The 13,464-nt window shown below is 42.9% G+C and overlaps 1 protein-coding gene across 1 annotated transcript in view; it reads right to left on the bottom strand.

Annotated features, from left to right (window-relative positions):
* Window positions 1-4,539: 4,539 nt before the first annotated feature.
* Window positions 4,540-13,464, bottom strand: part of LOC100483607 (myosin-8) — a 29,361-nt gene continuing 20,436 nt past the window's right edge. The window contains 13 exon segments of the mRNA XM_002921186.4: window positions 4,540-4,786; window positions 5,829-5,924; window positions 6,482-6,586; window positions 6,772-6,942; window positions 7,033-7,158; window positions 8,145-8,348; window positions 9,026-9,334; window positions 10,217-10,341; window positions 10,439-10,604; window positions 10,688-10,871; window positions 12,176-12,372; window positions 12,500-12,618; window positions 12,960-13,086. Of these exon segments, the coding sequence (XP_002921232.2) occupies window positions 4,637-4,786; window positions 5,829-5,924; window positions 6,482-6,586; window positions 6,772-6,942; window positions 7,033-7,158; window positions 8,145-8,348; window positions 9,026-9,334; window positions 10,217-10,341; window positions 10,439-10,604; window positions 10,688-10,871; window positions 12,176-12,372; window positions 12,500-12,618; window positions 12,960-13,086 (2,079 nt within the window). The 3' untranslated portion in view covers window positions 4,540-4,636.

Below are 13,464 nucleotides of genomic sequence, written 5' to 3' on the forward strand. Positions count from 1 at the left end.
ATGGTTTAGAGCCCTGCAGGCTAAGGTAAGGACTTCGGGTTTTAAATGTCAGTTGTAATTATAATGGCAGCTTTATTCTTCTTTATTGTGCTCTAAGCATCGGGGCTATTAGCATCTCTGCTTCACTCTATCTGATGGACAGGAAGAATTTGGTGTTTGTTCTCCACTCAACAAATGGCTCATGAAGACACTGTGGTAGGCATTGGGGAGAAAAAGCTGGTTTTCATTGTATAATCTAGTTGGGGTTTCGAGGCAGGATGGATGATGGGTCACGGTTTTGAAAACGTGGAAAAATACACCTGCCCTGGGCTTTGAGACACACAGCGCTTTACTGGAAACAAACAATGTTTCAATTCCCAGAGAGGGGAGGGGTCACTTCCTGTGCGCCCCAGGGCATCATGGGAGGAGCCCGGTGGCCCGGTGGCCGGATGGAAAGGCCGGAAGTGACCCACCGCCATGGTTGGGACCTGGTGGGAGGAGACAATGGCGAGATCTGGCCGGTGAGTGTGCGTGTGTCGGGGTTTGTGAGGCGGGTGGGGTTTGCGCCTCCGCATCCCCAGGACCTTTTCGTGCTGGACGTGACAGGGAATAACCCCCTGAGGCCGTGCGGCGGGGAGGGGATGAAATTAGGACTGGGGAGCGAATTTGAAGGCGGGGCCAGAGGAATATTTCTGGAAAAGTCTTGAGCCCCCAAATTCCACATGGCGAGTGGTTAAATTGAACATAGTTATATACTACGTCGTGCCAAATCCAGTTTGGGTTCTAGTCTGTGGGTGTCAACGGCATTACTTTTCCCAGTCCTGAGAAAGAGTAGGATTCTGTAGCCCAAGGCAGCACCCTGCCCAACCATGGTCTTCTTACCCTGTCACCTAGTTTGAGCCCTTGGCCTTTGAACCCTTGAAACTAGGACCTCCCTCTCTCCCGAGAGAGCGCGCCTTGAACCCTAGTGTCTGTGAGGGGCTGAGAACACAGCCCGCCCTCCTGTGAAGGTCAGGCCGCTGTAAGCTAAGAAAAACCCCTTTCTGGTGCTTTCTCCAAAAGGGGGCTGTGTGGTTTTTNGGGGTTTTTTTTTTTTTTTTTTTTTTTTTAATATCACAGACTGGGTTTTAAAAAAAATTATTTATTTATTTGACAGAGAGAGAGAGAGAGAGCGAGCGAGAGAGAGAACACAAGCGGGGAATGGGAGAGGGAGAAGCAGGCTTCCCACGGAGCATGGGCGCTGGATCCCAGGACCCTGGGATCATGACCTGAGCCCAAGGCAGATGCTTAACGACTGAGCCACCCAGGCATCCCAAGGGGACTGTTTTTCTAACCTTCAGCACCGGTCAGGCTTTGTTTTTTCTTGTGGGCTCCGGAAGCAGCATCCTGGAGGTGGCCCTGGGAGCCAGGAGGGAGGAATCAGGCTGGTAAAGTCCATCCTTTCAGTAAGGTTCTTTCCATCTGCCCACGGCTGATTCTTGGGCTTCCCACTTAGGAAAATGTGACCTGTGAAGGCCGCTGTGAAGGTGGCCGGGGACGCTGGTATGTGTGACATGGGCCCAAACCGCTGCCACAGCCAGGAGGCAGAAGTTAGGTTTGCTCCCTGACAGCTGCTGTGTTAGCCCTGGAATGTTAATCCCCACGGAAAACTTGGATGAAGGGCAGAGGCTTTTAGCAGCTGTGCTAATGGGCTCATCCATCAAATGACCCTCTCCCTCTTCACCTTTCTGTAGTCAGTTATATCCACGTCTTTGATGAGAGGTGGATGTGAAATCTCCTCAAGGAACAGGTTACTTTTATTTCTTTATTAAAAAAAAATAAGAACCTTTAAAAAAAATTCCAAAACCAGGTCTTCTGGTTGGCTCGGTCTGTGGAGCTTGCGGCTTCTGATCCTCAGGGTCATGAATTCAAGCCTCACTGTGGGTATAGAGATTGCTTAAATAAATAAACTTAAAAAAATTCTCTTATAGAAAGACCAAAAAATAGAATGAAACCTCAAAGGAAGATTTTTAAATCACTCCTAAAATTTTAGCATAGAGTTTCTGTAAATTTGGGGCTAAACTCTTTTGCATTTTTCCCCATATTTGTGAACATAGACACGATTTTTTGAAACAAGTTTTTAAGCACACAACTGGGATATCAGCCAATAGATGTGATTTTGTGCCCTGCCTTTAAAATTTAAGAGATGATGAAAAGTTTCTTGTGGTATTAACCCTTCTTCACATCATGATTTTTTTAAAAGGATTTATTTACTTGGGTGGGGGAGGGAGAGAGGGGAAGGGAGGGACAGAGGGAGAGAGAGAATCAAGCAGACAACTGAAGAACTGAAAATGACCCTGATCCAATAAGTGTTTCACAAGAAGGAGTTCAATATCAAAGGATTAGGAAGGCCCTTAAAAATACTGATAAAGCCATCATATATTTTATGCAAAAAAGGACATTCTTTATGACTGCATTGCAAAAATTCAACAGAAGGGATGTCACAGCATGTAAGGCTGCATATTACAGTTTGGCTATTACAAATAATGGTGCCGGGCACACGGGGTGGAGGGGTGTGCGTATATCTTTTCAACTTAGTGTTTTCAGTTTTTTCAGGTAAATACCCAGAAGTGGAATTGCTGGATTGTAGGGTAGTTCTATTTAAAAATTTTTGAGGAACCTGCATACTGTTTTCCATGGTGGCTGCACCAGTTTGCATTTCCGATACCAGTGCATGAGGGCTCCCTTTTTTCCACATCCTAGCCAACACTTGTTGTTTCTTTCCTGTCATTCTGTCAGGTATGAGGTGGTGAAATGTTTATTTAAATCTTTTGCCTCTTTAGAAATTGGGTGATCTGTTTTCTTTTTATTGAATTTTTAGACTTTTTCAAATCTTCTGGATACTAGTCCTTTATCAGGGAGGTAATTTGCAAATACTTTCAGTCTGTGGCTTGTCTTTTCATCCTGTTTGACAGTGTTTTCAAAGAGCAGAAACTATATTTTGATGAAGTCCAATTTATCAGTTTTTTCTTTCCTGGCTTGTACTTTTGGTGTACACAAGAAATCTTTGCCAAAACCAGGGTCACGAAGATTTACTCTCATGTTTCCTCCTCGAAGTTTTTGTGATTGTAGTTTTGTTTTTCTCTTTCATCTAAAATTTTCCTTAAGAAAATTTATTTTATTTATTTTGATTTTTTTTTCATTTTAAACTTTTGTTAGTAATCTTAGACATATTTGAGATCATGGGCTGTACAGTTTGTAGTGTAAAAGACTGAAGCTGACAGGGTTGGGAGCTAGGGGGGAGTAGATGCTGGAAGAGGGACAGGAGCCCATAAAAATACGATCTTTGCCTACGTCACTGTTTTTGCTCTACTGACTCTCCTCTTTCTGGAGACCAAACTCCTAATGTTTGCACTCCACCATTTCTTTCTTGTCTTATCCTTTGTCCCTCCTTTCTTAAAATTTTTTTCACCTTTCTTTTCCTCTCTGACTTCCTCATTCGGTTGGTCAGAATGTCCTTGTGTGCTGCCTTCATAATTCACCTAGCATCCTGCGCTCTCATCGTTTCCCAGGGCTGTTTCTCCAGTCTGAGCCACTGCCATTTGTTATCTTTTATCTTACTGTAGGCTCCTAACTAGTCTCCCAGTTTCCATCTTTGCCACCTTCAGTCTTTTTCTCAACAGGGAAGCCAGAGTAATTTTTAAAAATGTGTGTTGATATGCCTTCTCTACTTTAAACCCTCCAAAGCTTTGACATCTCACTCTAAGGACATAAATCTGTGGAAAGGCCCTCAGACCCTGCATGATATGGCCCCTGGTTCCTTTCTTATAACTCTTTATCTTGCTCATTCTCCTCCCGCCGCTGAGACATGCCAGCCTGCCCCCGCCCCAGGGCCCGTGCATTTTCTGTTTTTCCCTCTGTCTGTAAGTATTCTGACCTCACATACTCACTTGGCTTACTCTCTTGGTTCCTGCAGGTCTCTGCTCAAATGTCTTTTTTTTTTTTTTTAAAGATTTTATTTATTTGAGAGAGAGCGTGCCTGCTCCTGCATGAGCAGGGCAGAGGGAGAGGGAGAAGCAGACTCCGTGCTGAGCAGGGAGCCCGACCCTACTTCTTTATTTCCCACTAGCACTTATCATCTGACATATTACGTTCCTTTTTATTTGTTGGTTGCCTTTCTGCCCTTGTAGAATGTAAATTCCCAGAGTGCAGACACACTCTTTGCTCACTGCTGTACCCACAGAGCACAGACTAGTGCCTGGCACAGAGTGGATGCTCAATGAGTACTTGTGGAGGGCATCAGTGAATGGATCCTTAGGGAGTGTTTTCCTTAGTGATTTATAACAATCTACAGAGGTTTAATAAAATCAAGTCCAGCAAAAGATACTTGTGTGTGTGTGGGGTGGTACGGGTGGGAAAGGCGATGCTGGGTGGTGATGGAGGTACAAAATACTGAATGGTCTACAAAGCCGTATATAGTATTAAAAAAAAAGCTAGGTGAGAACTGTATTTGAGAGTAAATAATTTTGCAAATGAAAAAATGAGTTTGGTTTAATTTAGAAGTTTACTAGAGTTTTTATTTATTCAACATTAAGAGAAAAATAAACATCAGAAGTGGCCCAGAATAGCACATTTTGTGCATTTCTTCAGCCCCATTGACAGCATCAGGCAGTTGTGTTCACTCTCCACTGATTTTCGTGTGAACCTCCCGGCTCTTTACCCGCAGCTTGTTGACCTGGGACTCGGCAATGTCAGCCCGTTCCTCGGCCTCCTCCAGTTCATGCTGGAGCTTGCGGAATTTAGCAAGATTAGCGTTGGATTGTTCCTCCTAAGAGGAAAGATAAAATTGTGAGAATTAGAGTTTGTGGTTCTCACTGCACTTGTCACCAGACAGGATCATTTCCTCAACTCAGATATGCCCTTATTTTGCCATGTCTGACTTCAAATCTGGACAGAACTTGTAACTTCAATCGTGTATTTTTTTTTTTTTCATTCTGAAGAATGAAAGAAGAATACTTTTGAAATGGAAGGACAGCCTTAGTGTGTCAAACCCATGTGTATGTGAAATCTGTTTGTGATGCATGGACTGGGTGGAAAGAAGGAAGAGGGCTATGTACCCAGACAGTGTAGTAAGTAAATGCAAGGTCAAATTTCAACTTTGAGACAACCTCACTTAACAAGTTTTGTCATACATTTTGACTCTGGTATACAGAGAAAGGGAAAAAGTGGGTCTGAGAAGAAACATGCATCTGTTGGTTTTACCTATTACCATTTGAGCCTCTCCCTTCCTTCTTCCCTCTCCTGACTTCCTGTCTGCTTCGACCTACCACATTGGGTCTGGAAGAATGGGGAACGGTCAGGAAAAGTGAGGGTGGAGAATCTTCCAGCATGTCCTTATTTGCCATAGTATATGTGGAGAGATGAGCCCCTGATGATACTGGTAGTGTGCGAAGGAGTCAGCTGGGGTAAAAGATTTATGTTTGCCTCTTGAGAATGCTTGATTTTGTGCATTTCTAGAGGGAGAGGAGTATTTATCATCGACTACAGTTGTGATGGTATAGCTTTGCAGCTATCAAGGTGGGTTATTTGGAAATTTGCTTTTTTCCCCCAACCCTCACAAAATGCTTAATGATAAAAATATCTCCTCTTAAAGTCTTATTCTGTAATCAGGATTTGAGGGTAAATTCATGTTTATAATATCTCTCTTAAAATATGAGTGGTATATTAATTGAATTTAAATTAAAAAAACAATTAAAAAATATGAGTGGTATTTTCTTACTTTGCTTTTTTTCTCATTGACACATTCTCTTATTATACTTTCTACCCCAAAAGAAATTTTCTTCCTCCTTCGAGGGCTTAAAAATACTCACAGCCTCCTCAGCTTGTCTCTTGTATGATTTCACCTTTGCCTGTAATTTATCTACCAAGTCCTGCAGCCTGAGAACATTCTTGCGGTCTTCCTCAGTCTGGGGGTTTGAAAAAAACAGTCTGTATTCAGTACAATGAAATGAGCCTCGTATAGGTGGTAAGATAAACCACTTTGGTATGATGGCAGGTGGGCCTGGGGTAAACTTGGTCAACTCTGAGCCTTCGTCCGTACTATTAACAGTAGCCACTCTTGCTGAATGTCCACTCTGTGCAGGCACTGTGTTAGGGAATTCTACACATCTCTGATCCTCGCCTCCCATGCTTCTTACTCTGTTTTATAGGGAATGAAACTAAGGTTTAGAGTGTTAAGTAACCTTCCCAAGTTAAAAAATTAAGAGGGGCCAAATTAGGGCTAATACCTGGTTTATCTGGCTTTAAAACCTGTATCATTTCCTCTGGTATGCTATTTTCTAAAGGCCTCTGTGCCTTTCCTAACTTAGGAAAGGGTCTGAGATAAGCAGTTTTATCATTTGCCCCTTATATTTATATATCGAGTTCAGGTGGATCTGTTTGTGAGCACCACATAAATAGTTACCAGATTCTCAGTCTCCCTTGGGCAGGAAGTCTGGGTATTCTAGAAAGTTATTCCCTTTACCTGGTAGGTGAGTTCCTTTACTCTTCTCTCGTGTTTCCGCAAACCTTTAACAGCCTCAGCATTACGTTTCTGCTCATTTTCAACCTCTCCTTCAAGCTCACGTACCTACAACCAAGAAAGATACGTATACAGCCAGTCTTGGGGGATATTAATTAGCTCAGGACCTGCTAAAAATATTGGGCGGATGTCCTCAGCCTCAGGACAAAGATGGGCATCAATACGTAGGGAGAGAGAATGATAGAGGGAGTGTCCTTTCCCCTTTCCAGATTCAGAGAGATTGAGAGACCCACCCTGGCCTCCAGTTTCTGGATCTGCTTCTTCCCGCCCTTCAGGGCCAGCTGCTCAGCCTCGTCCAGACGGTGCTGCAGGTCCTTCACCGTCTGCTCCATGTTCTTCTTCATGCGCTCCAGGTGGGCGCTGGTGTCCTGCTCCTTCTTCAGCTCCTCGGCCATCATGGCCGCCTATTTAGCAAATACACCAAGACAGTAAGGAAACCTAGTCATGGCAGATAACACATGTGTATTAGTGAAATCAATGCTTAGCTTGCTCACATCAGTGATGGCCTTCTTGGCCTTTTCTTCCGCGTTGCGTGATTCTTGAATGACTTCTTCCACTTCACTCTGGAGTTGTGAAACGTCACTTTCCAGTTTCTTCTTGGTGTTGATGAGGCTGGTGTTCTGTTACAAGTAGTCAATGGAAATTCGTGAGACTTGATATTTGCCAGTGTGGAATTTTACAGATGCCTTACTTGTTGGCTTGTACAGGGGACCTGACAGCAACAGTTTACTCAACTTTAAATATTTGTTCCGTGCAAAATACTAACCATATGAAAGGTTGGAACAGCCCCCCCCACTGTCCCAGTGTCTATCTAATTTATGCATAAGGACTTTCGAGATTTAAGAATGCCTATGTTAATTAATTGCTCTTTCAGTTATATTTCAATCAGACATTACTAGTATTCTATCCTTAAAAGAAGTAAAAGAAAATAGGAAATAATAGAAAATAATTGATTGTTTTTGTGAGTGCCTGGCATTGTGAGGTTTCAGTTAGAAAGGATCTATTCTCTGTTAACTTTCATGGTTTGCTCCCTGGGGGAATAGTGAATTAATCTTAGGAAAACATTTTATTAAAATTTTAACCCAGTGCTTCTCAAAGGGAATCAACACTGCCTCAACGGGTATTTGGAAACGTTTGGAGGGAAGTATTTTTGCTTGTTAAAATGACCCCCTGGTGCTCCTGCATTTAATGTCCAGGCAGATCAGCAATATCCTGCATGAGGCACAGGCAGTAAACAATGCTAAATGCAGAAGGACTCCTGAAGAGAAACGCTGTGTGGCACATTTTTGGATTCTGGTGTTAACAAATCATATTTATTCAAGTTTATTCTACATCATGGTTTTCAAATCTAATGAGTCGAACCTTATTTTTAAATAAAACTCTCTCCTTTTTTGGGTAGAAAACCTTAAAAAAGATATATAGGAACAGACACCAAAAAATTGCCTCCAATCCCATCATTCCAAGATAACTGCAGTTAATATTTTAGAGCATATCCCCCATCTTTTTTTTAAAATACATGTATTTATAAAAATGGAGTATTTCCATACTATCATTCTGATCCATGACTTCACAGTACTCTGGCATTTGTCTGATGTGGAGGTCTTACCTGAGTGTGCAGGAGCTGGACGCGCTCACTGGCATCCAGGAGCTCCTGTTCTGCGATTTTCCTGCACCTCTCTGTCTGCTCCAGAGTGGCCCGCAGCTCCTCGACCTCAGCCTGCAGCAGGTTGGCTCTGCGCTCCACCATGGCCAGCTGCTCCTTCAGGTCCTCCTGGCCACGGAGGGCGTCATCCAGGTGTAGCTGGGTGTCCTGTTTAAAAAAAAAAAAAAAAGCCTTAGACACTCTGAAGAGGATGTGAACATCCCAGGAGGAGAATTGGAAGAATGTACTGGCACCAGGAGCAGGAAGTGACAGGCCTGTCATTTGATTGAGTGTGGAAATGGTGATGTCACCAGCTTAGGTAAGCAAGAATGATCAGGAGACAGAGTCTCATTCTATTTATGCCATTAGCTGGTTATTTTTTCATGTGCGAGTAACTAATGTCTGTCACTTATAGAGCATTTTCCATATGCTCTCCCTAGTACTTGACATCTGTTATCTCATTTGGTTCTCACAGGAACCCTACGAAGTGGGTAATTTCATTCTTATTTGGTAGAAGCAGCAGCAGAGGTTCTGAGAGGTTAAATCATTTGCCTAAAATCAGGCAACCGGTAAGTAAGTAACACAACTGAGGCTCAGCCTCAGGCTTATTGGTACCAAAGTCTTGTACTTTCTCTCATATCAAAGCTTATCTCTGGGCTTCTGTTTGTTCTTTCATATAGCATTTCTGTAAAAATATATTCTGTGCGTATTTAATTTAGCTGTCTCCATACTGTGAGCTGTATAATTTGTTAAAAGAAAAAACTGGGTTGTTTAGCACAAAGGTGTTTTGCTGAGTGGAGCACGGGTCACTTCCGTGACTTAGCTGTTTATGTGGACCTGTCTACCTTCAAGATGCCTTGGGTGTTCCTGTAGTTCCTCAGGGCCTCTGCAGCCTGGCGGTTGGCGTGGTTCAGCTGGATTTCCATCTCGTTGAGGTCTCCCTCCATCTTCTTCTTGACTCTGATGGCATCATTCCTGCTCCTGATCTCAGCATCCAGGGTGCTCTGCATCGACTCCACGACCCTGATGTGGTTTCTCTTCAGCTGGTCAATTTCCTCATCCTTCTCGGCAATTTTCCTGTCAACCTCAGACTTGACTTGGTTCAACTCCAGCTGGATGCGCAGGATCTTTCCCTCTTCATGTTCAAGAGATGCCTTAACAAAACAGCGATCAATTAATAATGGAAAATAAGTTGAATATTTGGAGTGTATTCCCTTGTGAGCCAAACTGTTACTAACATCAGTTTTCTGATTTTACAAAATTCAATACAACAGTTACAGAAGCCTGCTAGGTAATCGTTTTTGTTTGTTTGTTTATTCTGTCATAGATTATCTAGGGCAGCTCTTTATAAAGTATGAAGTGCTATGTATTATTCATGTGAGTACTAACAAAACTTATAGTTAAGCTCATGTAGTAATAAACACGAACTCTCAATCTGTTTTATACATTAAAATGTTTGTGTGTTTGTAGAAATTCTCAATTTAATAATATTTTTCTGATTACAAAATATATGTTCACTGTAGAACATAGGGCAATATATAAAAACAAAGAAAAACCTCCTATTGTGCCCCCCACCCAAAGATGACCATTTTAATGTGGTACATTTTCCTAGTCTTTTTTTCCTACTTATATATACTTTTGCATGATGAAATTATAATGTATATTCACGTGTCTTTGCTTTAAAATTATTGTGTACCATGAATATAATAATATTTAATGGTTGTATATAACTGCATCATATAAATGTTCCATAGTTAGCTTCATCTTGTCCTTGGATTGGATATCTGTGCGCTTAAAGATTTACCTCCATTTAAGATAATTTTCTTGAGGTAGATTCTTATACAGTTGATGGGTCATAGTACTACATTTTTAAGGCTTTTGATAACTGTTGCCAAATTGTCCTTCATAAAGGCTGTACAAGTTCATACACAAGTTCGTATACACAAGTTCGTATACAGTCCACAAGTTCGTATACAGTCCATAGACAAGTTTTCAGCCATGTCTTTGATTTTCCCTCACGACATAATAATATGTACCTCTGCCTCCTCTAAGGCAGCCTGAATGTCACACTTCTCTTGTTCCACTTGCTTCTTTATTTTCTCCAATTCATGGATTTGCTTCCCTCCCTCAGCAATCTGTTCCGTGAGGTCAGAAATCTCCTCTGTGGGTGAACAGACAAGGGAGGAGTGGTCAGTCTCATGCAACATGGAAGGGTCTTGCCAGGGCTGTTGGAGGTATGGAAGTTCAGGAGCACTCACGCTGCAAGTTCTTGTTCTCTCGCCTTAGGGTTTCCACTTGATCCAGGGATTCCTCGTAGGCATTCTTGACCTTGAACAGCTCAGTGCTGAGAGCACGGGCCTCCTTCTGGGAGGCCTCAAGTTCAGCCTGAGTTTCCTCATACTTCTGTTTCCACTCCGCCAGGACCTGAAAAGCAGCGAATTGTCAGCCGCTGCAAGGAAAAAGGGAGACCAAGTAAACACTGACAAAGTTTAAGCAGGTTGGGCCACCTTGTCGAAGTTCCTCTGCTTCTTGTCCAGGGCGGCGCAGGCCGCGTTGGTTCTCTCCACGTCCAGCATGAGGTCCTCCACCTCATTCTGGAGCCGCTGCTTCGTCTTTTCTAGAGAAGCACATTTGGCGTTCACGGCCTCCACGTGCTCCTCGGCATCCTGCAGCCGCTGAGCCAGCTTCTTTCTGAAACGTTAGCCAGGCAGTTAAGGAGAGTGGTCTGGAACAGGGGCAAGCGATAACGTCCTTTGACAGTCCTGTTTCTATAATGGCAGATAACATATGGTTATCCAGACTGTGGCAGCCAGAACTGCTTTCTCCATCAGTCTTGTATGAAAAGGTCCGAAATGGTGAGTACCTGGATTCAGTTCTTATAGGCTGCTCTTAGTGCTTCATTGTATGTGTCTTACTACGTAAGTAATTCAGGGTTTTCAGGACTTCTGATTGAGTCTGGTTGCAGAAAATGATTATTCAGGACAGTTTTATTGATTGATTTATATATCTCATCTCATTCCAAAAAGGATTTGAGGCTAACTAGGTATTTTATTGGGCAAAAATGTACTGATCATATTCATTTGCTTTCTCAGACTTCCCATTTCATTTTATGTATTTTTTCCCTAGAGAAAAATAGATAGTTTCTTTTAATATATATTTGGGAGTTCTCACTAGAGAAAGAAATTGATGGATAAATCAGGACAATTTAAGCAAGGCAGGTTTTCTTTTTTCCTTCTGAATCGCCTACATTCTTCATTCCCCATTGTGTGCCAACTCTGCATCCTTATGGTACAGAAAAGCCTTTCGCCCTGAAGCCCAGGAAGATCTACTTGCAGGGCCTCTTTGGTCTATACACAGACTAAGGCTTTATTTTGTTTAGACCAACCCTGGACATTATATACAATTTGGTGGCCTCCAGCATGAGTTTAAAGAGCTCTGTCTTCCTACTGCGGTACTTAAGAAGGTAGGCTCTGGAATCGGAAGATCTGGTTCTAATCCTAGCTGTACTGTATATTTTTTTAAAAAAGATTTTATTTATTTATTTGACAGAGAGACAGCCAGTGAGAGAGGGAACACAAGCCCGGGGAGTGGGAGAGGAAGAAGCAGGCTCATAGCAGAGGAGCCTGACGTGGGGCTCGATCCCATAACGCCGGGATCATGCCCTGAGCCGAAGGCAAACGCTAAACGACTGAGCCACCCAGGCGCCCCAGTGTACTGTCTATTAATCATGTGCCCTTGGGTTAGTTGGTTAGCCTCTCACAGCCTGTTTCCTCATCTGTAACATAGGGATAAAACATGGTTGTTGCTACGAAAACTAAATGAGCTAATGTGTATATATAGTACTTGACACATAGTGTGCGTTCAGTAAATTTAGTGTCTGCTACCACTGTTATGTTACCCCCATCAACATCATCATCATCGTGTTTCTGGGAGTTGCTGCGTTGTGCAGCTAGGAAACCATGTCATTTTCCTCCCCCAGGGTTCACAGCACGTACTTGGCCTCCTCCAGCTCCTCTGTGCGCTGGATGGCGTCCGTCTCGTATTTGGTCCTCCACTGGGCCACCTCGCTGTTGGCCTTGGACAGCGCCCTCTGCAGCTCGGCCTTGCCCTCCTGCTCCTCCTCATACTGTTCCCGCAGCAGGTCACAGTCGTGGCGGGAGGACTGCAGGGCGTGGGCCAGGGCGTTCTTGGCCTGTGGAAAGACTAGTTCAGTGACTTAAATTCGTTTATTCAGTGACACATAATTTACATATCCAGAGTAGAAGCTAACTGGACATGCTCAGATTTGCTCAGCCAAGAAGATCTTTGGTAAAACTCACTTTAGTTTCTTCTTCTAGCTGACGTTTCAGCTCCTCAATCTGCTGTGTAGATGCTTGTTTGCTTCTTGAAAGCTGAGAGACTAAAGCATCTTTCTCATCTAATTGTCGGGAATATTCACCTAAGAGTAAATGAATTGGTTAATGGCATAAACATAAGCTTAAGCTTTCAAATGTATGTATACCTATATATTTATATACATATATATCAAATATATACCATATCTGTTTCTAAATATGAGTATAGAACTGGTTAGAACAGGAGGTAAAAAGCAGAAATGCCACGGAAGTGTAGCAAGTAAACTATTCCGCTGATGCTTGCTTTGCATTCTTTCTGACCTGCTCAGCAGATTCCACCAGTTTATTTCCCTCTAAAATGGGAGGGAGTATTCCTGTTTCTCCAGAACCTCTGGAATCCCTTTTATCCAGCATGTAGTTTCAGGGCCCAGGGAAAGGTCCTTACCTGCTTCCGTCTGCAGACGTGCTCTCTGAGCCGTCAGGTCGTTGATCAGCCGCTGCTGCTCCTCTTCCTTGGTCTTAAGTTCACTCACCTGATCTTCTAGGGTGCAACACATCTTTTCAAGGTTCCCCTACAGGACATGTAGCAGTGAAAGATGAGACACTGAACGCAGTAAAAAAAGTTAAAACTTGAGTCTTCAAGTATTTTTAGAGTGAATAAATTCAAGCATGTGTAGAAAGTTATGGCACCAACTTAATGGGACTGGCTAAGATTCAAGCATGGTAAGTGTGGAATGTCCCTGAAGTGGCCATTGCTGGAGCCCGTCATTTTTTCTGATGATACTGACAGTTGCTTAAAGTGAGCTTTGAAATAGCCTTAATAGGTCATAAGCGAGCACTAACAAAAATGAAGTAGAATGGAATATATTAGAATAGGAAATATTAGATTAGTGCTATAAACTGCCAGCAGACAATGTTCACTGACAGAACAGTGAATGTTCCATCAGGTT

Source organism: Ailuropoda melanoleuca, chromosome 17 (genome assembly GCF_002007445.2).
Source record: "Ailuropoda melanoleuca isolate Jingjing chromosome 17, ASM200744v2, whole genome shotgun sequence".
Classification (NCBI taxonomy): domain Eukaryota; kingdom Metazoa; phylum Chordata; class Mammalia; order Carnivora; family Ursidae; genus Ailuropoda; species Ailuropoda melanoleuca.